Here is a 27,229-nt window from a genome sequence, read left to right on the forward strand (position 1 = left end):
GTTTTGCTGAGCGCGGAGGGCTAGTAATCTCCTCCACCCCTCCGGGGGCGCTGACACTACGTTTGCACTCCAGAAAGTAGTTGTACTCCTGCTGTGTTGCCAGATCCCGCTTAAAAAGTCCACACTAAACTATTTTTTCCCCCCGTGAGACAGGTTAAAGCTTGACCAGAAATATCGTCACGTTTAACCTCGCAAAATCTTGTGCCACGAGATCTCGTCACACCCCTAATTGATAGAATAATTAGTAATGGAGTTAGTAAAAAATATTTACACTGCTTGTTAGGATTTTTTGGGTTTTCAGATATCTTTTTGATAGTTAAACATGCACCGGTTCAAATTAACCCCGGAACACCATTGCTGTTCCTGACAAATGAACATAATAGGAGGGTTAAATGGCTTATTCTGAAAGGGACTGAAACTCGCTAGATTAGAGCTTGTATAGAACATAGATCTGTTCTTACTTTTGTAAAAAGAATGTATATCATATCCACTTTAATATCAGATTATTTTTTTCAGGGTCAGGTCTGGATAAATGGGGTCAATCTGGGCCGATACTGGCCAAAGCGTGGTCCCCAGCAGACCCTGTACGTTCCAGGGACCCTCCTCAGCCCCAGCCTGCCAAATAACATCACCATGCTGGAGCTGGAATCTGAACCGGACCATCTGAGGGTGCTGTTTATGGACCGACCGCAGCTAAACAACACCAGACCACAGTCCTGACCCCGCCCACTACCCTTAGTTGCACTTTTTAAGGTGGAAAAGTGAATTAGAATAAGAATCTTAAGCTTCACTAACGGCTATTTTGAAGATTTGTAAATGCTATTAGCATCAGTGCTAATTGGTGGGGTATAGGCTTAGCTACGTTAGCATGGTAGCTTTCTGAAGCCCTTAATGATGACGACCAACTGATAACTCAGGAAATCTGTAAATAATCAGATTATTTTGATGAGATCAGAGCATTGATAATGATTGATGACTGATGATTGTGATTGTGTTTGGAGTTTCAGTATTAGAATGTGTTTAATAAAATGTAATAAAATCACAGTCCTGAAAAAAACACTGAACACAGGAAGCTGTAAATAATTTACACTTTTATTATCAACAGATTTTTGATTAACAGTTAAGCACTGTAGACCCTGAGGGGAAAAATATTAGTATTATTTTTTTTTTCTGAATATCAGAAGGCCTTACAGCAGCATAGACAGTATTGTTTCAAGTGTCACTTTTTATATAATTAATAAAGGACATTTTAAGACCATTATTCTGTTTTACTTATTATACTTCATCATAAGACACTGTGTGTGTGTATATACATATACATACTCTTTTACTGGCTACATTTAAACATATCATTTTCACATTACCAATCAAAAGTTTGTGTCAACTTAGCATTTTAAATAATGTATAATGCAAATTATTTCATTTTTGACTATAATTTACACTTAGTCCACCAAATTGTAAAATCTGCATGATTAAATAAATGGTCAAGGATAGAGTTAATCAGATTGGGTTTGATAAACTCTCCATTCTAGAGAACTTATCCAGTCAACTATATTCACAACACCCTGCAGCTGATAAGATTTGAGACTTTAAAAAAATGCTGTAAGCCCGTAATTATATCAGAACTCTGATAAACCAGTTGTTTGGGTTTTAGGCAGCAGCATAAGCCCTATCCGGATGAGATTAGTTTCTCAGGGGGTTCTGGGGTAATTTTCTTTTTTATGGGGGGTCCTCTGTGATTTAATTCCCATTCAGAACAACCATGCACGTGTTTTTCTCAGACGTCCTCTGAGAAAATTACAGGCTGAATTATCTACTGTTTTTCTCTGAACTCCGTGCTCCTCCGGTAATTTTAGTCCCGTCCGCACATCTCTGAGTTTCGTCTCCTCGCGTTTAATAAATGATACGCACAGTAATACACTTTGGGCGCGCTCTGTTTCCACGGAGATCCACGTTAAAAACACAACAGCCAGTGGAAATGGAGGAGCTACTGAACGCGATGTCATGTGACCGAGAAAAAAGCCTAAAAACTCACTGGTCCTCCTGTTTTTTTTTTTTTATTACAGTTCGGATGCAGGAGTTTTATCACTGAGTAGAAGTGTGAACTATTTTTCACAGACGTCCCCCTGAGAAACTAATCCTGTCCGGATAGGGCTATATTCTCCTGAACATCAGGTAAGTGAGTTTTGTAGCTTCAGACATTCTGCTTCCATTCACTTCCTGTAAGACTAGGAGCTGATATGTCTCTGAAGTTCTGATGGGGGAGTGTGTGGTAAAACAGCACGGCTTGGGAGGAAAAAGCACCAGTTTTTGCGTCCGGTCTGTGTTCAGGGTTTGGCCGTGGCGTTGGCCTTGCGGTGGCTCTGGACGCAGCGTGGAGAGCAGAACGAGAACTGCAGATACTCAAATGGAATCTTCCCCAACAGCGATTCACCACACTGCCAACACCGCCTACACACACACACACATACACATACAGGTGTAAATCTCATATGACAACAGTAAAACTTAGTCATAATTCTATAAAAAGTGATTCAGTTTAGTTACACCATGAGGTGTTGTAACATATACTTAACAACTATGAGGATTTATACAGGGGTCACAGTTTGATGCATGCAGTTCATCATGCTTTAGTTAAAGTATCTTTCTCTACTAGGGGTGGGTGATATGCCTCTAAAAGAAGATCACAATAATTCATGGTATTTTCAGGAGAACGATACAACAAAACACTAAATAAAAAAAAAATTCAAGAATATACTACTGCAACAAAATAAAAATGTAATTTTATTATTGCATATAATATGATATGGCACACCCTTGATAATTTTTTTTTAATCAGATCTGTAACATAAGTCAATGATCCAGAATGTCATGATATTAATAATAATGCAATCCAAATATCTAATCAAATATCCACATATCCAGGATTAAAGTAAAATAAATGATACTGGACAGATATAATCTGTTTCTAGTAGATATATAATAGGAAATGGGAACAGTGTGAATTTTCTTTTGCTAAAAACAGTAAAAAAAAAAAAAAAAAAAATCAGGGTATAATATAGTTCACAATATTCCAAAATGTTGCCGTACAATAAATTTTTTTTGCGTACTATACGATTTTGAGTCCTATTCTAATGGCAACACCAGACAACTTTTTTTCTACCCTTTCCTACCCTTTCAGAGGAATCAATGAATAAGCAACTGTCCCAATACATTTGTCCATATAAATGTACATACTTGATGTTGGTCAGCTTTATTCCATCAGTAGCCGCCTGCTCTGCCAGTCTCCTCTCAGCAGCCAGAGCTCTCTGAGAAAAAAATACATACACATTTAGGTTGCCAGAGCCTTTAAACACCTGCAATACCACAGAAACCCCCCTGTGAAATTCCACTAGCAGTTCTGGAGTGAAGCTGTTCCAGCAGTACCTTCTCTCTGTCGCTCAGAGACAGAAACCTCTTCCTCTCCTCCTCTTCCTCCTCCTCCCTCCTCTTCTCCTCCTTCTGCTCCTTCTCTCTCTGCTTCCTCGCCGCCCGCTGGGCTTTCTTCTTCTCCGCCTTCTTACTCTCGATTTCAGCCGTCAGGGGCCCGGGGACCTGCAGAAAATGAACACACACACACAGTTAACGCATCACACATCACTGATTAGTGTTAAAGCTAGTCTGCTCTGACTGAATCTGAGTCTGAGGTACCTGAGCTTTAGCATAGTCGTATTTGTTTGGATGCTCAGCCATGAACTTCCTAAACGTGTTCCTGGTATCCTTCTCTGCAACGGCATACGGAGTCTGGCCACTCTTATCCCTGAGGAAACACAAACACACACACGCACACACATTCAGCATCACCACCAAGCGCATCCATTTCTGTAAATCTCCAGCATGTGTAAACTTCTGTTTCTCATCTAGCTGCTTTGCATCACGATTTTTCCTAAAAAGTTCTCCATCCCGCTGGAAATCACACCATTCACTTTCCTGTAGAAGTCTCTGATACTTGGTAAAGTCACTGAGTTTAGTGCAGCAGTTGTAGCAGCAGGTCGTAGGTGAGCAGTTGCTGTTGTTTATAGATATTTTCGCTCTTAATAGTTTGCTTAAAAGCCACTTTGAGAACTGTAATAAGGCACATAATTAGTAAGAATCTGTAAAAACACATTTTGTACATTTTCCTCTACTTTGATAACGACAGTCATGATGGGTGCCACGTGGAGTGCTACCCCTGGCTTGTCTCTTATTGGTGTGTTCGAGGCTGTTTGCACTTTTGTGAGTGGGCGTATACTGAAAGGGGACCAGTCTGCATGCTAGCAAGCTACCCATCAAGCTATCCACTTCTTTCTTCCACGTTTTATTTTTTTGTTTCTCCAAACTGCCCCTGTATTTAAAAACAAAAATATAAAAACAGTATCCTCAAGTGCAGTCTCAAAGACCATCAAAAAATTATGATGAAACTGGCTCTCATCAGGACCACCCCAGAGGAGGAAGTGCAAGTTAATCAGTGAGTTACCAGCCTCAGATATTGCAAGTTAACAGCTCACAGATAAGTATTTTAGTTGGTTTAACACTTTTAATTTACTACATGATTGCTGGATGTCTGGATGAGTATAAGGGAACACAGTACAGTATCAACTTACAATGGGACTGGCAGTGTGTGCCAGAAAGATAAAGGTGTGTTTAGGTGAGCTAAGGGCATGTAGAGGTGAGGTACAGGTGTGTATGTTGTCTATGTGAGGTAAAGTTAAGCTAAAACGAGTTAAAGGAGGGTTCAGGTGAGGTAGAGGTGAGGTAAAGATCAGGTAAATCTTTGATTAGATGAGGTGAAGGTGTTCTGTACCTGCTGGCGGGGTCACTCCCGGCCTCCAGCAGCAGTCGGACGGCGTGTTTCTGTCCTGCAGCCGACGCTACGTGCAGCAGAGTGTACCCGGCCGAGTCGATGGGGGTGTTGAGGAGTTTGAGGGTTGGGTTCTGGTGTTCTGAATCTCCGGGCTCTACTGGAGACTCAGGCAGCTGCAGCAGGCTGTGTAATGTGGCAGTGTCTCCTGTTTTACAGGCGGTGTAGAGAGCATCCCTCACACTGTACTCCCACAGCTCACCTGAACACACAGCAGCAGCCAGTGAGGAACGAGGGAGCTGATGATGTATGGGTTTAAAGGCTGCAGTGTTGGGGTTAGGGTTAGATCTTAGTGATACTGAGGGTGTGGCTTTACCTTCTGTACCTTCAGGAAGCTCCTTCTTGTTTTTGGGTTTCCTCTTCAGTTTAGTTTTCTCTTCATTATCTATTGGAACATCCTCCTCCACCGCCTTCTCCTCATCATCATCATGATCCTCATTCTCCACCTTACTGCTGACATCTACAACCAACCATTAAACATAAATCAATTAAAAACAATAAATAAATATTAATAATAAAAATCATCATATGACTGCTATTGTATACAGGTACTGTGTGTGTGTCAGACTCAGCTCTCAGCAGGGGATTGGTCAGTATTGTAAACGAATATACAGCTCTGGAAAAAATTAAGACACTACTTGAGTTTTTGCTATTTAAAGGTTTATTTTTAGTAAAATGAACATTGTTGTTTTATTCTATAAACTACGGACAACATTTTTCCCAAATTCTAGATAAAAATATTTAGTCATTCAGAGCATTTATTTGCAGAAAATGAGAAATGGCTGAAATAAAAAAAAAAAATGCAGAGCTTTCAGACCTTAAATAATGCAAAGAAAACAAGTTCATATTCATAAAGTTTTAAGGGTTCAGAAATCAATATTTGGTGGAATAACCCTGGTTTTGATCACAGTTTGCATGCATCTTGGCATCATGTTCTCCTCCACCAGTCTTACACACTGCTTTTGGATAACTTTATGCCTTTACTCCTAGTGCAAAAATTCAAGCAGTTTAGTTTGGTTTGATGGCTTGTGATCATTAATTTGGTAAAATCAAAGAAACTCAGCATTTTTAAGTGGTCTTTTAATTTTTTTCCAGAGCTGTAGAAGAGAGAGTGTGCACCTGAGCAGGGAGTGTGTGTGTATGTGAGGGAGAGAGAGAAAGAGAGAGCAGGTGAGTGTGTGACAGTGTGGTTCTTTACCATCCTTCTTCCTCTCTCTCTTTTTTCTTCTTCTCTTCTTGTTGGGCTTCACTTCGTATTCTCTCAAATCCAGCGTGTTTAAACTCATCTTCACCATCTCCAGCTCTACAGAGCCTTCATCATCATCATCATGATCATCAGAGCTCTGCTCCTCATCCTTCTCTACACACACAACACAACAGATAAACCCAATAGAGTTCACACAGTTAATGGTGATTCTGGCCTTATGAAGAGGCTGGTGTTGGTCAGAGGAGGATGGGTTTAAACTGACCTGCTGGGTTTTGGGGAGGATGAGCTGCAGGATTGGGAGTCTTTCTTTGCCACACCCTCCTACCCGGACTGAGGATGCTGGAGATCTCTGTAGTTCTATCTGCAATTACATATTATTATTATTAATAATATTAAATCAAAGTCGTTTACTACTATTAATACCACCACCACCACTACTACTACTACTAATTATTCTTTATTTAATGTATTTTCTACTTTGTACATTAATATTAAAGACATGAAAAGAGTTAAGGGACACATTTGAATTCTGTAGTAAACAGTAAATAAGTGTTATTCCTCCACATTAATCTCCTGATCTGAACCTGATGAACTGAGATGATGATTTGAGGTGATTTAATTGGGATGAGCTGGAGCTTCACAGCAAAGTGAAGGAAAAGCAGCAGCTATTGTTCAGCACCTCCAGGAACTTGTTGAGTATGCCCTCAGGTCCTATATATTGACGCAACTCACGCGTTCGTTTGCAATGGGAAAAGGAAATGACTAAGACTAAGACTATTTATTTGTACAGAGCCCTCTGGGGACCACTTCCACTCACAAGGAGTTAAATAGAAATAGTCCGACGAGTATTTTACAGACACAAGCATTTATAGACAAACCACAAGTCACAGAGGAAGGAACCTTGGTCAGTTCCCCAAAAACTGGTTCTGGCTGGTCTTGATCAGAAGTTCGTCCGTCGAAATCTTTCTTACGCATACAGTAGGACTCAATCCTCTTTGCCTCCCAACGCTTTTGGGGCCTATAAGCTCTAATGGCCAGATCTTGCAAGTAACTGATAGTTAAGTCAGAGACGTATTTTAGAGAACTGTCTCAGCTGCCTTCCTCCGCTCTGCCGGTAACATGTCAACACCTTCCCTTTAGCTGATCTCTAGGTCAGTGGGGCAAGCTTTATGTCAAACCCTGTTGCCTACCATAGTATCACACCTCAATTCATAATGCATTTAATTATACTTCATTGCCTTGATTAGTAATGGGATTATAGCAATGCAGTTGATTATATTTCATTAGCTTGATTAGTATTAATTATAGTAAAATTCTTGATTTAAAAAAAATGTAAAGCATATTTCTAACAAACTCCTTCAAGATGCTGAGAAAACTATTCCAGATGACTCTCCCTCATGAAGACACTGAGATTAAAATACCAAGAGTCTGCAGATCTGTCCTCAAACATAAATGTGATGCTTAGAAGAATCTAAAGCTTTAATATTTTTGGTTTGACAAATAATTCTGCATGTGTTCATGTAAAGCTTTAATACTGTCTTCAATATTGAATTTACAATGTAAAAGAAAATACACTGAATGAGAAGAAGGGTGTCCAGACTTTTGACTCATTATAAATGTTATTATGAATCATTTCCCCCAATAAACATACAAACCAGCCTCTTTTTTTGTCTAATTTGACTAATTTCTCCATATCTACTTTTATTATGACATTTTAGATTAAACTGATGCCATACTATAGATTTTTTGATGTAGTGCTTCTTAAACTCTACTACTGAGTTTCCCCTGTAACACAAAACGACAGAGACACAGAGACATGAGAGTGAGGTGAGAGTGGTGTACCGTAAACCTGTAGTGTTGAGAGGACGTTATGGACGCGCTGGATTTCGCTGAAGGTGGCTCTGCGAGTGGCGAAAGGAAGTGAACGTATTCTCCCGTCTCTTTTCTCCAGCGGCGCTCCACGACCTCCAAAAAACACTCCTCGGTTATACTTGGGAGTTCTCAGGAATACAGCATTCGCCAGCTTCAGATACTCAGCCCAGTTCTTCAGCAGATCCTGAATCTCCTAATGATACACACAAACACAATGTTCATATAATCTACAGGCTCATTCTAACAGACTGTAATACACTGCAGGAAACATGGGAGGTGCTCTATAATGATTTTCAATTCTGTATAATGTTGATATGACCCTCATACTGATTCTGACAGACTGTAATACACTACAGGAAGTTTAATAGGAGCTCTATAATGCCCTATAATGTTTATGTGGTCCACAAGCTCATTTTGACAAACTGTAGTACACTATAGATATGTAGGGGGTGCTCTTTAATGCTGTATAATATTCATATGATCCACTAGACTAATTCTGACAGACTGTAACACACTATAGAAACTGTTTGGGGGCTCTATAATGCTCTATAAATGTTCTTATGATCCACTGCTTATTCTGACAGACTGTAATACACTATAGAAACTGTAGGTGGGGCTTTATAATGCAAAAGTTTGTTCATATGATCCACTGCTCATTCTGACAGACTGTAATTCACTATATAAACTTTATAGGGTGCTCTATAATGTTCAAATTATCCACAGGCTTATTCTGATGGACTGTAACACACTATAGAAACTGCAGGGGGCGCTCTATAATGCTCTATAAATGTTCATATGATCCACACACTCCTTCTGACAGACTATAATACACTACAAGAACTGTAGGGGGCTCTCTGTAATGTACGTATAATGTTTCTCACCTTGACGAGTGCTGCTTCATTATATCTCCTGAGGGCGGCTCCAGCTGATTTGGGGGCGTGGCTGCGGTTCTGACCATCTCTCACGCTCTGAGCGGTTCCTCGTTTGGCTCTCACAGTGTATCGGTGAAACGTCTTGTGCTGCAGGATCTCGTTACTGCAACATTAACATCACAACACCTTTCTCAGCACCACTGGAAATCAGGAGGGATCCTACTGATGTCTTTGGGATCTGATTGGCTGACCGATTCAAATCTCATCATTAATTTTGTTTGGAGGATATACTGTCTCCAATTTAATTGGGATAAATTATATTATAGTCATTAGGACCATTTCATGCCACTGATTTAAAGATAATACATCTCTGGGTGAGTTTCTTTGATTTTACCTAATTATAAACCTCTGGAATATAATCAAGAGGAAGATGGATGATCACAAGCCATCAAACCAAGCTAAAGTTATCCAAAAGCAGTGTGTAAGACTGGTGGAGAAGAACATGATGCCAAGATGCATGAAAACTGTGACTAAAACAGGGTTATTCCACCAAATATTGATTTCTGAACTCTTAAAACTTTATGAATATGAACTCTTTTCTCAAATCTTTTTTGTTATTTCAGCCAAAACAAAAATATTTGGAATTTGTGATAAATGTTCTTCATAGTTTATAGATATAAAACAGCGATATTATTGCAACAGACTTGCTTATCAAAGATTGTAATGTCACAAAAACAACACATTTATACAATAATCCTTCTCTATATACCCTTTAATCTGCATTAGTTCCTTAAAAAGATCCTTTAACAAACTTAACTTACCCCTTAAACACAGCTCCAGCAAAGTGACCCCCACCGGTCATCAGGATCACCCACACTGTCCTGTCTGATATCTTCAGCAGGGAGTCGACCAGGTCCACCTCAGCTTCTGTCTGAAAGAACACCCACACACACACACACAATCCTCAACATTACAGCACAGTTTGAGTTTCCACCTTAAACAGAGCAGATGTTACACACATACTAGACACTCTAAAAAGCTGTCATATCAGTCAGGTTTAAAATTACACTCAATTTGTTACATTTTATAAAAAAAAAAAAAATATATATATATATATATATATATATATATATATATTCTGCTTGACCAGGATGACCAGCACAACCAGCATTAAGCATGACTAAGCTGGAGCTGAAAAAAGGCTTAACTCACATGTACATTCGACTCAATTAAATAAGTATATAAATAAACAGCAATATAAAGCATTCAGAATAATTTATCACGCTCAGCATCAGTTTACCACCCCTTCATAAACTGCTTCCAGCTGATAGACATGAGCTGTACAGGACTAGGATAGTTATGTTAGCTAAGCTAACTTAGCCTTAGCATTTGTTTGTTCACCAAAAGACTGGCTGCTAAAATTATTTAATGATAAAAAAAAAGAAACAGATGTAATTAAAAATCTGCAAAAAAAAAAATTAATTCTCCCATAACTGCAACCCTACATATAGTTAGGCTCCACAGAGACAGATTTTTTCACATACATACGCTAACAGTAAAATGTCTCTAAACCCAAGTAAACCTGTCTGTTCTTTTTCACTGTATTGGGCAGTGGGTTCTTCATTCTCTGCCAGAGGTCCAGGTACTTACTTTGTTGCTCTGCAGTACACAGCGGTACAGGGACACGTACTGTCCCTCAGAGTTCTGGAAAACCACTCTGCTGGATGATCGCCCTCCCTCCAGCACCTCAGTGTTCTCCTCATCACCACGGCCTCCGTCTCCAACATCGTCTACCTCGTCATCCTCCGAGTCAGAGCCAGAAATGCTGGACAGGTCACCTGTTTAAAAACACAAAGAGCGTACAGACTTTCAGAATCTGAACCCCAAGTCTGGTGTGTCCATCAGGTGAGGAAACACTGGGTATTCCTGCTTCCAGATTATTCATACTATGGTTTATAGGAATACAGGCATTTTAGGGTCAATTATCAAAACATCCAAATTGTATTCATAATAGTACAAATAACACACATCAACTGTTGAAAGTGAGACATTAAACCATTTTACAAGACATTTCCTGAAGAATAATAACTCATTTAGATATGGAAGGATCAAAAGATTCAGAGGAATCCCTGTACACAAAGCCGACACTCAGTATTAGATGCTGATGATCTTCGGGCCTCATGAGACACAGCATTAAAAACAGGCTCTTCTGATTCTGTACTCAGAACATTTAACTTTTCTTTTTTTAGTACCACTTAATTTTTTATTTTTTTGCCCATGCCAACATTTATAAAATGTATATTCTAAATGAGTTGAAATAGTAAAATGTCTTACTTTCAACATCTGATATGACCAGCCCAAATTGCTCACACAGGTATACCACTAAATTGTATCTTCATCCCAGTGTCAGACACATGATGGACAGGTGATGGTGTAAATAGACCTACCTGTGCCCGTTTTCTTCTCAAACTCCTCCACTGAGAGCGGCGCCCGCCCAGCCAGACGCTGCCGCAGGTTAAACCGGTGCCAGTCCAGTTTATAATGCTCCATCTGAACAGAGAGAGAAAGAAACAGAGAGAGAGAGAAAGAGAGAAAGAGAGAGAGGGAGAGAAAAATAAACTATAGTAGGTTTAAGATAATAGTCTACAGTTCCATTGTTCTGTAAGGAATTCTTTCTGCAGGGTTACCTGCTCATCACGACTTTCAAACGGACACTGACACGCCGAGCACAACATCCTGTCCGACACTCCCCCAACACCCTCCTCCACCCTCCTGCTGGACGAGCGTTCATTGGGAAAACCTAAATAAATACACAAATTCCACAGAGTGTCAAATACAGAGTCAAATTCCACACTGGGTCTACACAGAGTGAAAAACCATGGTGAATCAAATACCACAGTGGAATAACACATACCCTCTGAGGCGGTGGACTCTGGGGTGGGCTGGGGGTCTCCCTGAAGGCTTGGAAGATTTGAAACCTCTCTGAGTCCATTAATGAGCTTCAGATCCCCAGCAAACTCGAACACCGAGCGCTGCTCCACACCGGCCATCTCAGAGAAGAGCCTACAGGAACCAGAGCATAATCTGACTGAAACACACGCTGACAATTAATGGTGGAACAGGGATGCTTGAGGTGTCATGGACCTATATAGAATCTACTGTTATACTCCCTTAAATTAACCAAGAAATCCAAAATCTACTGTTATACACCCCTAAATCTACCAAAACATCCAAAATCTACTGTTATACACCACTAAACTTACCAAAACATCCCAAATCTACTGTTATACACCACTAAACTTACCAAAACATCCCAAATCTACTGTTATACACCCCTAAATCTACCAAAACATCCCAAATCTACTGTTATACACCCCTAAATCTACCAAAACATCCCAAATCTACTGTTATACACCCTTAAATTAACCAAGAAATCCAAAATCTACTGTTATACACCCCTAAACCTGCCAAAACATCCAAAATCTACTGTTATACACCACTAAACTTACCAAAACATCCCAAATCTACTGTTATACACCCCTAAATCTACCAAAACATCCCAAATCTACTGTTATACACCCCTAAATCTACCAAAACATCCAAAATCTACTGTTATACACCCCTAAACCTACCAAAACATCCCAAATCTACTGTTATACACCACTAAACTTACCAAAACATCCCAAATCTACTGTTATACACCTCTAAATCTACCAAAACATCCCAAATCTACTGTTATACACCCTTAAATTAACCAAGAAATCCAAAATCTACTGTTATACACCCCTAAACCTGCCAAAACATCCAAAATCTACTGTTATACACCACTAAACTTACCAAAACATCCCAAATCTACTGTTATACACCCCTAAATCTACCAAAACATCCCAAATCTACTGTTATACACCCCTAAATCTACCAAAACATCCCAAATCTACTGTTATACACCCTTAAATTAACCAAGAAATCCAAAATCTACTGTTATACACCCCTAAACCTGCCAAAACATCCAAAATCTACTGTTATACACCACTAAACTTACCAAAACATCCCAAATCTACTGTTATACACCCCTAAATCTACCAAAACATCCCAAATCTACTGTTATACACCCCTAAATCTACCAAAACATCCAAAATCTACTGTTATACACCCCTAAACCTACCAAAACATCCCAAATCTACTGTTATACACCACTAAACTTACCAAAACATCCCAAATCTACTGTTATACACCTCTAAATCTACCAAAACATCCCAAATCTACTGTTATACATCACTAAATCTACCAAAACATCCCAAATCTACTGTTATACACCCCTAAACCTACCAAAACATCCCAAATCTACTGTTATACATCACTAAATCTACCATAAAACACCAAAGTCCGCCAAATCTTTCAAAACGTCCCATATGTACTGTTATACGCTCCTAAACCTACCCTAAATCTACCGTAAAACACCAAAACCTTATATCCTACCTTCTATATTTAGTAGTTTGTAATGCTATTCCCTAAAATACCCCAGAATCTGCTGTTTTATACCCCTAAATCTTCCATCAACCCTCCATATGTACTGTCAACCTCCGTATATTTACTGTTCCACCTCTTAAATCAATATAACCACTATTTTTACAATAAACCCCCAACATTTACCACAAGAGCTATAGGACAAATCCATATTCCTCCATATCCAGCTACCGTCAACCTTCCTAAATGTACAGTAAATCGCCCAAACAATCTACACCCAGAATTTTACCATTTATATAATATTTACAACAGTGCAGCTGCACTGTGAATCACAGTGCTGTCAGGGAGCTGATTAGAACAAGTAACAGTCATTTAATAAACAGATATTAATGTATGAGAGCAGTGAGATAAACAGCGGATAACACTGTGATATAAACTGTATCATATATTATAAGGTGTGAACAGGATAATCAGGATTAAAACTTAAAGTGTTTAAACTCTGTACCTTTAGCTCAGACCCACACCATGTGCTCTTCTTCTTCTCTAACCTGCAGAAACACTCACACACAAACACACAGTACTGCCCCCTACTGTTCTCCACGCACTACTGCAACCACACAGACACACACATTTACATGATTCATAGGCAAAGGTGTGTAAAGTATCTCCATTCATTATTCTGTATGTGGAATTATAGATACTAGAGTTTGAATTACTTCTTTAGAAGTTAAAATGATTAACTTTTTACTCTTTAAGTAAAAGTACTGGTTTCAAACTACTTAAATCGGATGTCCGTAAGTTTTGGGATTTGGGGGATTTAGTGCCCTCTCTGGTGAGAATGGGTAATTTGCACCCAGCGTGCGGAAGAATCCTTTTAAACTGGGCGGGAGTGATGCGGTCTCCATTCAGAGCGGATGAATCCAAGAAACTTCACACTTTGGTTTTACTATGGGTGAATAAGCTCTTCTTGAAGTCTCCATTGCTCTAAACGAGCCAAAGAGTCTAACAGCGGAGAGAGTGTGCACTTGTAGCGTGGAAAACAGACCAAGGAGTCTAACAGTAGAGAGAGTCAGCACATAGCACAGTAAATGAGACAAAGAGTCTAAAGGCAGAGAGACTGCGCACTTGTAGCGCAGAAAACGGGACAAACACTAAGTATTTAAATGATTTTTTCGTTGAAAAGAAAAATTGGCCTACAGCTGTTTAAGAAAATCTGCTGCACCACCCACACTGAAATAATAATTATTAATATGCAACTATATTTATTTGAATATATAAATAAACCTGTAAACGAATGAAACTGAAAACATGAAAAACATGTGATTTAGGTTCTATTAGAATTATAATAAAACAAGCGTTTTAAAAGCATCTGCAAATGACAGCAACGGATCAGCAACCACAGCAATGCAGGAGAGCCGATACATTTGGATATACAGTTGTGGTCAAAAGTTTACATACACTTGTAAAAAAACATAATGTTATGGCTGTCTTGAGTTTTCAATAAGTTCTACAACTCTTATTTTTCTGTGATAGAGTGATCGGAACACATACATGTTTGTCACAAAAAACAGTCATAAAATTTGGTTCTTTCATAAATTTATTATGGGTCTGCTGAAAATGTCACCAAATCTGCTGGGTCAAAAATATACATACAGCAACATTAGTATTTGGTTACATGTCCCTTGGCCATTTTCACGGCAACTAGGCGCTTTTGGTAGCCATCCACAAGCTCCTGGCAAGCTTCAGGTCGAATGTTTGACCACTCTTCTTGACAGAATTGGTGCAGTTCAGCTAAATGTGATGGTTTTCTTGCATGAACCCGTTTCTTTAGCACTGTCCACATGTTCTCAATGGGGTTTAAGTCAGGACTTTGGGAAGGCCATTCTAAAACCTTAATTCTAGCCTGGTTTAGCCATTCCTTTACCACTTTTGATGTGTGTTTTGGGTCATTGTCTTGTTGGAACACCCAACTGCGCCCAAGACCCAACCTTCGGGCTGATGGTTTTAAGTTTTCCTGCAGAATTTGGAGGTAATCCTCCTTCTTCATTATCCCATTTACTTTCTGCAAAGAACCAGTTCCACTGGCAGCAAAACATCCCCAGAGCATAATACTACCACCACCATGCTTGACAGTAGGCATGGTGTTCCTGGGATTAAAGGCCTCACCTTTTCTCCTCCAAACATATTGCTGGGTGTTGTGGCCAAACAGCTCAATTTTTGTTTCGTCTGACCAGAGAACTTTCCTCCAGAAGGTTTTATCTTTGTCCATGTGATCAGCAGCAAACTTCAGCCGAGTCTTAAGGTGCCTTTTCTGGAGCAAGGGCTTCTTTCTTGCACGGCAGCCTCTCAGTCCATGGCGATGTAAAACACGCTTGACTGTGGAGACTGACACCTGTGTTCCATCAGCTTCCAAATCCTTGCAGACCTGCTTCTTTGTGATTCTTGGTTGACTCTTGACCATCCTGACCAATCTCCTCTCGGCAGCATGTGATAGCTTGCGTTTTCTTCCTGATCGTGGCAGTGACACAACTGTTCCATGCACTTTATACTTGCGTATAATTGTCTGCACAGTTGCTCTTGGGACCTGTAGCTGCTTTGAAATGGCTCCAAGTGACTTCCCTGACTTGTTCAAGTCAATAATTCGCTTTTTCAGATCCACACTGAGTTCCTTTGACTTTCCCATTGTAGCTTTTGTAGCTGAGTCTAATCACTGGGTCAAATGAGCCCTATTTAAATGGGCTCATGAGAAGTCAACAGTTGTAGTCAATCAGAATCACTTACAAGAAGTGAAGAGGCCATGACATGAAGCTAATTTGATTGACACAACTCGCTACATCACCAAAATTGACAAATTTTGTTGCTGTATGTATATTTTTGACCCAGCAGATTTGGTGACATTTTCAGCAGACCCATAATAAATTTATGAAAGAACCAAATTTTATGACTGTTTTTTGTGACAAACATGTATGTGTTCCGATCACTCTATCACAGAAAAATAAGAGTTGTAGAACTTATTGAAAACTCAAGACAGCCATAACATTATGTTTTTTTACAAGTGTATGTAAACTTTTGACCACAACTGTATATTGTATATAAATCACATCAGTAAGAGCACTGAGTACATACACACATTATTCTTATTTAAATGCTGTTTATTACAAAAAAGCTCAAATTAAATGTTTTATTTCTTTGCCACTCGTTTCCTCGCAGGTCTGGCCGACCCCTGGTTCTGAGCAGTTCTGGTTCGGTCTTGTTTGGCTGGTTCAGACCCTGGTTGGAGGTGGATGAGAAACAAACACAGATTATTACACTGTAAATTATTGTCAAGACTTTTTTGAACATAGTATAGGGCATTTTTCATTATTGCACACAGATGTGATTTTCAAATCGCACGTCATGCTGCTTCACTATCAGCAGCCAGAGTCCGAGCGAGCTGTCTCGTTTTATCACTCCTTGTTTATGTTGTTTAAACAGATGTCTGTTAGCTGATGGGTTGTTACGATAATTTCCAGGGAGTCAGACATTTTAACACCGTGATTTTAACATTGTGGATTTTACTGTGAACTATGTAACTACCAAATTAAACACGCAAGTGTGATATTGATCTACTGGGATTAGTGACGCACCCCGAGTGTCCTTCAGAGCACTCCTCAGTTCCTCACACTCCAATCGCAGATCACTCTCCTCCTGCTGCAGAATGGACAGCTCCCTCCGTAGGTCACTCAGTGAAACTGCATGCTGCTGCTGGTTCCTGCGTCAGTCAGAGACATTAAAATCACACTTCTTATCAGAATTACCTGTTTTACAGTGCATAGTGCAGCAGGTACGTTCTGCTACCTGACGCTCAGGTTAAGCCATCCTTAAATGGCTGCTAGGATGTTCTACATGATTGCTATGATATTAACAGCTGGGTAGTTGTTATAATATACATGGTGGTTGTTATGGGATTGCTAGGTTCGACAATGTAAGTCTACTATTTAATGTGGAATGAAATGTGAGGCACTAGAATAAAACCACAGTATTATTTAAGGTGGAACAGATCCTGAAGCTCCATAATGCAACCACTGCAACTCTTAGGGTGACACAAAACCCAATGTGTTTGGGTGTAACCGCTGAACCATTTAAGGTGGAATAGATGCTCCCTGCCTAAATAAAACCACTAAGCCATTTAAGGTGGAATAGCGACTACGCGGCCAAAATGTAACCATTGAACTATTTAAGGTGAAATAGATGCTAAGCTGCCCAAAAGTAACCATTAAATAATTTAAGGTGGAATAGATGGTAAGCTGCCTGAAAGTAACCAATGAACCATTTAAGGTGGAATAGAGGCAAAGCTGTCTGAAAGTAACAATTGAGCCATTTAAAAAGGTGGAATAGATGCTAAGCTCCTCAAAAGTAACCATTAAATAATTTAGGGTGGAACAGAGGCTAAGCTGTCCAAAAGTAATCACTGAGCCATTTAAGGTGGAATAATGTCTGATGGCCCAAGACTAACTTTGAACCATTTAAGGTGGAATCCAAGGCAGAGTCCAAGCTTACCGAATGTACCCGATGCAACATTTAAGGTGGAATAGAGGCTGAGCTTAACAAATGTAACCAATACACCATTTAAAGGTGTAAACCAATGCACCTTTTAAGGTGGACTGCATCATAAGTAAGTTTGTTCTTCATTGATCTCTAATAGATTTGGTTATGTTGTTTCTGGCACTGTATAATTCATTGTCTAGAACAAATCTAGAACATGCACACATACCCTGTGGTCAGTTCAAAGAGCTGATTTTCCAGCTTCTGCCTTTCTTTCATTGCAGCATCAAGTTTCACCAGTGCATCCAACACCCCTTCATCCATATGCAGAGTCAAGAGCCTCCTGCAGCGCAACTCTTCATGACTACACAGAATAACATAGACACACATAGTATACATGTTATATCCACACATAATGCACACATGCATGCTCATATATTAATCACAGTAATACAGTAATTTATCTCAGTGCGATTTTTTTTTACTCGCGTTGGTTCTGCAGTTCAAGCTGCACTCGTTCATTCTTCACCCTCTGCAGTTCCTCCTTCTTGTTCTTTACCTGCTTCAGTAAATCCTGTAGTAAACAATCACACAGGTAATAATACTGAGAGTTATGCTGCATTCCATTTTTCTGCAATGCCTCAGTTGATGGTTTTCCAATCATATCAGTAAATTGACATCTTAACAAGAGCAGCAGAGATGCATTAGTTTATAGCTGTAGTAAATATCTGTTTAATAAATCTGATTAAACTGCACCTGTACAGCCGTTTACCTTAAACACAAGGAGTATTTTTGATAGTTGAGTTGGATCAAGGTTGGATTTCGTTTTCACCACAAATCAAACCACTCCAGAGTTTAGTTGGGATTGGACCGAGATTACCTCCTCTTTTGGGTCTCGAGTGCAATTACTGGTTTTAAGAACAAACCACACCAAGAGTGCAACCGGACTAAATAGTGCTGGTATGAAAACACCCTTGGAAATTCCAGCATCTGTTGGTCTATGCTAGTCTAAAATCTTTTCTAAAATGGTCAAGCCAGCTGGTCTTGCTGGTAGGCCAGTTAAACAATTAAATGTCAAGATAAATTTAAATATTTAATTATCTTTGTAGGGTAAATGCTATTTTCAGCACTTAGCTCTTGTTTTAAACAATTAAGTACTGGGTTTATCTTCATTTTTAAGTTTGTATATCACAGTTAGAACTAGGCTTAGCCTAGCGTTTTTATATAAACACTTACTCTTTTTGATATAATGTAATTTTACCTGAACGAGACTGCTGTTGGAGCTGCAGGGGATGTTTGAATTGTCCATTGCAGGTAAGGGCAGGACATGGCCTTCTCCCAACTCACCTGATTCAGCTAATCAACTCATTATCAAGCTCTTTCAGAGTAACAGAGGTTGTGGACCAATCATAGCAGTGAGAAGGCGGGACTACAGTTTCCTGTAGTGTGGGGTGGAGCTGATTCTCTGGTGGGAAACATGACATTACCTCATGACTGAAACACTGGCAGCCAATGAGAGCTGAGATATATAAACTACTAGTGTATCTCAAAAAAATGGAATATTATAAAATAAAATAATATAAAAGTTACTGTAAGTTAATGTAAAACACACATATTATATACATGTATTTTGCACAATGTTTATTTATTTTATTCATTATTATGGCTTACAGCCAATGAAAGCCCAAAAATCAGTGTCTCAGGAAATTAGAATATTATATAAGACCTCTTGAAACTTTTGGCAGTGTGGGCAGTGTGCCAAGCCCTGCTGATAAATGAAATCTTCATTAATGTTTTGATTTAGAGATTGGGTTTATGTTTAGTTTTAAGGTTTAGAGACTAGACTTATGTTTTAATTTTAAGGTTTAGAGGTTGGGTTTGAGTCTAGTTTTAAGGTTTATAGGTTGAGTTTATCTTTAGTTTTAAGCTTTTAATTTTAAGGTTTAAAGGTTGGATTTAAGTCTAGTTTTATAGTTTAGAGGTTAAGTTTCAGTCTAGTCTTAAGGTTTAGAGATTGAATTTATGTTTATTTTTAAGGTTTAGAGACAATGTGTAATTCTAGTTTTAAGGTTTAGAGATTGAGTTTAAGTCTAGTTTTAAGGTTTAGAGGTTGGATTAAAGTCTAGTTTTTGGGGTTAGAGACTAGGCTTATGTTTTAATTTTAAGGTTTAGAAGTGGGGTATAAGTCTAGTTTTAAGGTTTAGAGGTTGGGTTTAATATAGTTTTTAGGGTTAGAGACTAGGCTTGTGTTTTAATTTTAAGGTTAAGAGGTTGAGTTTTAATCTAGTTTTATGGTTTATAGATTAGGATTATGTTTAGTTTTAAGGTTTAGAGATTGAGTTTATGTTTAGTTTTAAGGTTTAGATGTGGGATTTAATTCTAGTTTTAAGGTTTAGAGGTTGGGTTTAAGTCTAGTTGTTTGAGTTAGAGACTAGGCTTCTGTTTTAATTTTAAGGTTTAGAAGTGGGGTTTAAGTCTAGTTTTAAGGTTTATAGGTTGGGTTTAATCTAGTTTTTTTAGGATTAGAGACTAGGCTTATGTTTAGTTTAAGGTTTGAAGATTGAGTTTATGTTTAGTTTTAAGGTTTAGAGATTGAGTTTATGTTTAGTTTTAAGGTTAAAGATTGGGTTTAGGTCTAGTTTTAACGTTTAACGTTCAGGTTGGGTTTAAGATAAGGCTATTGGTCTCAGAGAGGGAGGGTGTTAATCAGCTCTGCTGGGGTTGGTGAAGGAGTTAATAAGCAGGTTGCTGGGGAAAGTTAAAAAGGTTTGAGATGAACTCGAGCAGACAGTTGAGAAGATCAGCCACCATGAGCCACACAGCCTTCCTCCTCCTCCTCTTCGTCACGCTGCTGCAGGGCTTTACTCTCACTGCTCAGGTAACCACATCCTTACACCCAGTAAACTCTGCTGCTCCTGTGCTGTACAGGTGTTTATTCTGGTCTGAATAAGGATTATTTTCTGATCTGTGTAGAGACCTGCTGAAGGTAAACCAGGCACTGGAACCAGGCGCTTCAGGAGGAGTTACTCAGGTACAGCTACTAATACACCTGACCTTACCTTTATAAATCCGTGCGTTTACTGATTATAACGTTTTATTCTTGACTGTCTTAATAATACTACTTATATCCATTAAAATAAAACGCATGTAGATGTAACACATATGTACATAGTTGTATATGTAAAATTGTATATGCTTTGTATACATACAGTACTAGTCAAAAGTTCAGCCACCCTTCTTATTCAATGGTTTGCCTTATTTGGATTATTTTTATTTTGTAGACTAATACTAAAGACATCAAAACAATGAAGTAATATATATGGAATATTGTACACTGCAAAAAAAAAAAAAAACATTTCAAAAGCTAACATAATATATAATTGAAATGCTGTTTGATTAAATTTATGTATGTCCTTTTTTGGTTTCTTTTTTTGTCTGTTTTTTTAGTTTACTCCATCATATGTACCCTGTTGCTTCTCTGTACATTATGTATATAACTCTGGTTTAACAAAATCAATAGAAATGTTTAAAAGGTTTTAATTTGGAAAACTCCTCAGCTTTTATTTAAAGTTTACACAACTTTTGCCTTCTCTTGGAAAGTCACCATTTTGTTCATTTGACAGCAATAATATACTTATATTAAGCAAAAAAAATCTACCAATTGGGTAAGCAAATTTGTATTAGTACTTTTTCCTAAAATAAGCTTAAAATCTCATAACCAACAGCAGTTTAGCCCTATCCATTCTTCCTATAGCACTTTAGCCCCACCCATTCCATCTAAAACAGCTTAGATTCAAAGACTCAAGGATTCAAGGAGAATTTTTTTGTCTTTCATATCACATGTGGTACATCAGATGAAATGAAGTTGCAATCTCAGGGTCCAGTTTTCACTCAAACATCTATTGTAAAATAAGATAAGTATGAATATAAAATAATATGATATTAAATATAAGTAAAAATAAAATAGATATCAAGATAAATACACAAACATATAACATTATAGCCTTTCATCCCAAACCCACTCTGAATGATTCTGTTCACCTATTAACTGTTTAATTACAAACATGGCTGGAATTACACGGTTTAGGTTATACAATGTGATTTGTGTTATAGAATATATGGAACAGAATGGTGGAACACCAATGGACACTATTATAGCCGTCAATGATTATCAGGGTACGTTCAGTTTATTTCTGTATTGATTTTAATTATATTTCATGTGAATGTCTTGTAAAGTTCATTACATTAGAACATTATGGTGTTTGTGTGTGTGTGTGTATCTGTGTGTGTGTGTGCTGTAGGTTTGTTTGCAGTGGAAGGGGTCAGTGTCAGGGAGGGGGATATTGCGGTGTCCAGGCATTCTGAGAAGAGCTGTTTTGCGCGGAGCTGTCTGTGGTCTAAATCAGTGGACGGCCATGTTTATATAGCGTACACCCTCTCTCCGCTCTACAGTGAGTACTCACCACCACACTCACCATTACACTGCAGGACAAAATAATGGAAACACTGAAACTTATATATTAATAAACAAAGAGTTTATTCCACTTTGTTCTTAGCCCCACCCATTCAGTCTACAGCAGTTTGGTCCATCACATTTAGCCTTCAGCAGTTTAGCTCCACCCACTCTTTTAGCCTGTAGCAGTTTAGCTCCGCCCATTCCGCTTTTAACAGTTTAACTCCACCCATTTAGTCTTCAGCAGTTTAGATCCACCCACACATTTAGTCCTTAGCAGTTTACCTCCACCCACCCAGCTTAAAACAGTTTAGCTCCACACACTCATTTAGTCTTCAGCAGTTTAGCTCCACCCATTTAGTGTGTGTGTGTGTGTGTGTTTGTGTGTGTGTGTGCAGGTGAGGAGGATAAGATGAAGATAAAGCAAGGAATGGAGCTGATAGAGAGAAAGACATGTGTACGCTATGTGCCCAGAACACACCAGAGAGACCACCTGGATATCCAGCCCAGATCAGGGTATGACCACCAGATCCACTAATCCTCACACCAGATCCACTGATCCTCACACCAGATTGACTGATCATTACACCAGATCTGAATATCCTCACACCAGATCCACTGATCCTCACACCAGATCCACTGATCCTCACACCAGATCCACTGATCCTCACACCAGATCCTTAGGCTACAAATCCTTACACCAGGTCCAAGGATATCATACTAAACCTATAGGCCCTCACACCAGATCCACAGTCTCTTTTTTCAGATCCACTGATTCTCACACCAGATTTACAGATCATCACACCAGATCCACTGATCCTCACACCAGATCCACTGATCCTCACACCAGATCCACTGATCCTTAAACCAGATCCACTGATCCTCAAACCAGATCCACTGATCCTCAAACCAGATCCACTGATCCTCAAACCAGATCCACTGATCCTCACACCAGATCCTTAAACTACAAATCCTCACACCTTTATCCAGATCCACAGATCCTGAAACCAGATTTACAGATCATCACACCAGATCCAATGAGTCTTTCACCAGATCTACAGTCCCACACATGAAATCCTCAAACCATATCCAATGCCCCTCACACCAGATCCAATGCCCCTCACACCAGATCTCCAAACCCACACACTAGATCCACTGAGCCTCTCAATTGAGCCACAGATCCTAACACCAGTTCCACTGACCCTCATACTGACTTTGCCATGAGCACACTGGCCAGTGTTCCGAATTACTCGCAGTGTTACATAAGTCTTACAACTTATAAAGGTCTGGTTATTCCCAAACACATAGTGATCAATTTACATACTCCTGTCCCGTGACATTTGGCATGTCTGTGTATGTAGGTGCTGGTCGTATGTGGGAGCGAACGGAGGCCGGCAGATTCTCTCTCTGCAGACCCCAGAATGCATCGGTTCTGCGGTGGTGGCTCACGAGCTGATGCACGCTCTGGGCTTCTTACACGAGCAGTCTCGCGCTGACCGGGACAACTACGTCACCATACTGTGGTCAAACATCTGGAAAGGTCAGCATCTGTTCCTGACTGAGAGGTGGAGTAGAGCTGCTGATCAGAGATCTGTAACATCTTCATCTCTTTATCTCTACAGACCGAACCAGAAACTTCGCCAAGTTCAAAACAAATAACATGGACATGCCCTACGACTACAAATCCATCATGCACTTCGGAAAGTATGTTTTCATTATTGTTATTTATTTATCAATCAATTCTAATTGTATTTAAATATTGTCCTCAATTTTGAAGGTCAGTAAGCTCACCTACTTACTAGGGCTCCATGTATTGCTGGTAATGCCCAAAGCAAAAAATGGCCATGGTCAGATTTTTATTGAGTGGCTCATCGTTTTTTACTTACATTATCCTTGTAGCTTCAGTGCTAGTTGGTTGGTTATAAGCTCATGTTACTTGCTAGCTGCATTAGCCTTGTTTCTCCAGTGCTGATTGGTCAGGTATAAGCTATGATTAACTGCTTTAGCCTTGTATCTACAGTGCTAATTGGCATGGTCCAATTTCATTAAGTTTTTGATGGTCTTTGCGATAGTATGGATTAAAACATTACTCAATTGAGGATACTTTCAAAGTTTCTAAAATGTTTCAGATTTACTGACCTTCATTTCTTAAAGTAATTTTTACATTACTCAGTTGAGTAGTTCTTGCTTCTAATAACATGAATTAATATAAGTTTATTAGGTCTGTTCAGTGAATACCAGCTCTACCTCTTCACAACTTTACAACTGATGCTCTTAAACACAGTAAGAGGCAAGAAATTCAAGTAATTAACTCTTGATGAGTTCAGCACAGCTGTTAACTGAAAGCCTGAATTCCAGGTGACTCTTCCTCATAAAGCTGACTAAAAAAATCCAGCAGAGAAGTTCAAAACTATCATCTAAGCAAGTGGTGCTACTTTGAAGAATCTAAAATTAGAGGTTTAATACTTTTTTTTGCTTAGGATATAATTCTACATGTTTTCTTCATAGTTAAGATGAGTTTAATCTACAATGTAAAATGAAAAAAAAAAATACACTAAATATAATGTCCAAACTTTTAACATGGTACTATATGTATTATATAGGATCAAATAAGAAAATCAAAGAAATGGATTTGAAATGGAATTAATTATTTGTCTGCTTGTCAGTAAGATCAGTATGGTCAGGTGAACAGGTGAACAGGTGAACAGGGTCATTGTTGTGCTGGCTGTGTTTGCAGGTATGCCTACTCTGAGGATGGAAATCCCACTATTGTGCAGAAGCAGAACTGGAACGGGAAGTTGGGCCAGTCGTTTGGTCCCAGTGAACTGGACATCCTGAAGATCAATAAACTTTATCAGTGTAAATAAAAATCCTGAGAGAACGACAGGCCTGATCGTAACATTATAATGATTATAATCTGTATCTACTCTATGTTCTTATAGTTCATCTTCTTTACTCTAATCTTTAGTACGTGAACTGTATGTATGTACCGTGTGGATGTATGTATGCAAGTATGTATTCACTGAACTCATTAAAGCCAGTAATGAAATCTGAGTTTCTTTTCTTATTTGTAGCCTGAAATGATTTGAATTTGACCTCATGTTTGCACTAATTTTCACACCAACAATTGCTGGAAAAAGTCAGTCCATCATAAATTACAGAGCATTTATTTAATGTACTGAGCTCAGTTTGATTTAAACTTATGATCTTCTAAGCCTCTTGATAAGCAGTCCTAAATCATGACCTCAAAAGAACTGTGTTTTTATATAGTGTAATTTGACAACTCTAGACCAGTGCTTGACGTGGGTTGGTGTGCACCAGTACTCAGTACCCAGACTGTTTAGTTTTGCTCTTTGATTGCCAGTACCATAATATTTCTCAGTGTAACAGAACCTTTTACAAGCTGCTGCTACATAAAAAGTTTTAAAAAATAATCAAATGTATAGGAATTTACTAAACTTGGTTTTAGGTCCTGTCATCTCAGTGCCACTATTGGTCTAGATATACAACTATCTACATCAGTGGTGTGTATTAGAACCTGTTAAAGGTTCCAATCCAGCCCTCAACATGAAAATATGTATATATACAGCTCAGGAAACAATAAAAGAACAGTTTCTTTGATTTTACCAAATTGAAAACCTCTGGAATATAATCAAGAGGAAGATGGATGATCACAAACCATCAAACCACCAAACTGAACTGCTTGAATTTTTGCACCAGGAGTGGCATTAAGTTACCCAAAAGCAGTGTGTAAGACAGGTGGAGGAGAACATGATGCCAAGATGCATGAAAACTGTGATTAAAAAACAGGGTTATTCCACCAAATATTAATTTCTAAACTCTTAAAACGTTATGAATATGAACTTTGAGGTCTGAAAGCTCTGCATCTTTTAGTTATTTCAGTCATTTCTCATTTTCTGCAAATTGTCAGGTGCGGGTGCAGGGAGGACGCAGAGGCGGACGCAAATGCAAACAAAAAGGGATTTATTAACGAAAACAAATACAAAATACACATGGATTTACTGAAAACAGGACTGAGGAAACTGGGGAAAACATGGAGCACTGACAGACGATAAACGTACAAGGATCGACACCGGGGAAATGGAACACGGACCTTAAATAGAGGTGCACACACACAGGAAACAGGAAACACCTGGGACGAAGGGGCGGAGCTACGAATGAACACAGGTGAGTGGAAAAACACTGGGAATGAAACACAGACCTGAGAATAACACAGACATAAGAAGCAGACAGACTAAAGACCTGACACAAATAAATGCTCTAAATGACAATATCTTTATTAGGAATTTGGGATAAACGTTGTCTGTAGTTTATAGAATAAAACAACAATGTTCATTTTAAGCAAACATATACATATAAATAGCAAAATCAGAGAAACTGATTCAGAAACTGCAGTAGTCTCTTAATTTTTTCTAGAGATGTTGTTCTCAATGGTGACTGTGTAATTAAGTTCTGCCACTAATTAAAATAAATCCATCTTCCATAAAGCTCACAAACATATTATAATCTCTATTTTAGGGAGAGGCAGAACTTTTTCCAGACAGTGTTTACATGCACTTCATGGTCTGATTACTGCATGAACAGTTATTTACTGCATAAACATGAATTTAGATAATAAGATAATGTAAAAACTCATAGTTTATTATTGTTTTGCAACCAGCCATTACTTAGATAACAGTTAGCACAACTGTTTATGTTCTTAGAACATTTTTAAGTTTGACAAAACAATAAACAAACAACACAAAACCTCCTTGACCAACGTAGACAAGGAAAATCTCCCTCAGAGGTGGAGGGGGAAGAATCCTTGGAATGAATCATGGCTGATATATAATTATACTTATAAATTAATGTTTAAAAGTCATTATACATTTCTATAGGTATAATATATTCAGGTAAAGAAAAAAAAACTTGGGCAATATTTAAAATGCTTTTTT

At 38.7% G+C, this 27,229-nt stretch overlaps 3 protein-coding genes across 7 annotated transcripts in view; 2 read left to right on the plus strand and 1 right to left on the minus strand.

Annotated features, from left to right (window-relative positions):
* Positions 1-1,261, plus strand: part of glb1l (galactosidase, beta 1-like) — a 131,447-nt gene extending 130,186 nt beyond the window's left edge. For both annotated transcript variants that reach the window (XM_049484710.1, XM_049484711.1), the window contains exon 16: positions 517-1,261. In XM_049484710.1, coding sequence (XP_049340667.1) covers positions 517-720 — 204 coding nt within the window. In that variant the 3' untranslated portion in view covers positions 721-1,261. The remainder of the gene's footprint in view (positions 1-516) is intronic.
* Positions 1,075-14,711, minus strand: ankzf1 (ankyrin repeat and zinc finger peptidyl tRNA hydrolase 1). Of its 4 annotated transcripts, none has more exons than XM_049484709.1 (16): positions 13,803-14,711; positions 11,745-11,918; positions 11,518-11,630; positions 11,278-11,380; positions 10,481-10,668; positions 9,652-9,761; positions 8,840-8,993; positions 7,936-8,151; positions 6,349-6,447; positions 6,078-6,234; positions 5,196-5,339; positions 4,823-5,081; positions 3,691-3,799; positions 3,427-3,594; positions 3,238-3,308; positions 1,075-2,451 (listed from the first exon to the last, which is right to left on the minus strand). In XM_049484709.1, exons 2-16 carry the CDS (start codon positions 11,878-11,880, stop codon positions 2,328-2,330), a joined length of 2,151 nt encoding a protein of 716 aa, XP_049340666.1. In that variant the 5' UTR covers positions 11,881-11,918; positions 13,803-14,711; the 3' UTR covers positions 1,075-2,327. The 4 variants fall into 4 exon arrangements, with proteins under 4 accessions (XP_049340666.1, XP_049340665.1, XP_049340664.1 ...); XM_049484708.1 differs by having other exon boundaries at positions 5,205-5,339; positions 6,078-6,239; positions 7,929-8,151; positions 13,803-14,710; XM_049484707.1 differs by having other exon boundaries at positions 6,078-6,239; positions 7,929-8,151; positions 11,745-11,914; positions 13,803-14,709.
* Positions 14,712-20,050: 5,339 nt separating this feature from the next.
* Positions 20,051-25,323, plus strand: LOC103038533 (hatching enzyme 1.2). Its single transcript, XM_007239369.3, has 8 exons — positions 20,051-20,699; positions 20,795-20,852; positions 21,935-21,997; positions 22,123-22,272; positions 22,673-22,790; positions 23,636-23,814; positions 23,897-23,978; positions 25,012-25,323. The coding sequence occupies exons 1-8, from the start codon at positions 20,595-20,597 to the stop codon at positions 25,139-25,141; spliced, it is 885 nt and encodes a 294-aa protein (XP_007239431.3). The 5' UTR covers positions 20,051-20,594; the 3' UTR covers positions 25,142-25,323.
* Positions 25,324-27,229: the final 1,906 nt, after the last annotated feature.

The sequence above is a fragment of the Astyanax mexicanus genome, chromosome 11, assembly GCF_023375975.1.
Source record: "Astyanax mexicanus isolate ESR-SI-001 chromosome 11, AstMex3_surface, whole genome shotgun sequence".
Lineage (NCBI taxonomy): Eukaryota > Metazoa > Chordata > Actinopteri > Characiformes > Acestrorhamphidae > Astyanax > Astyanax mexicanus.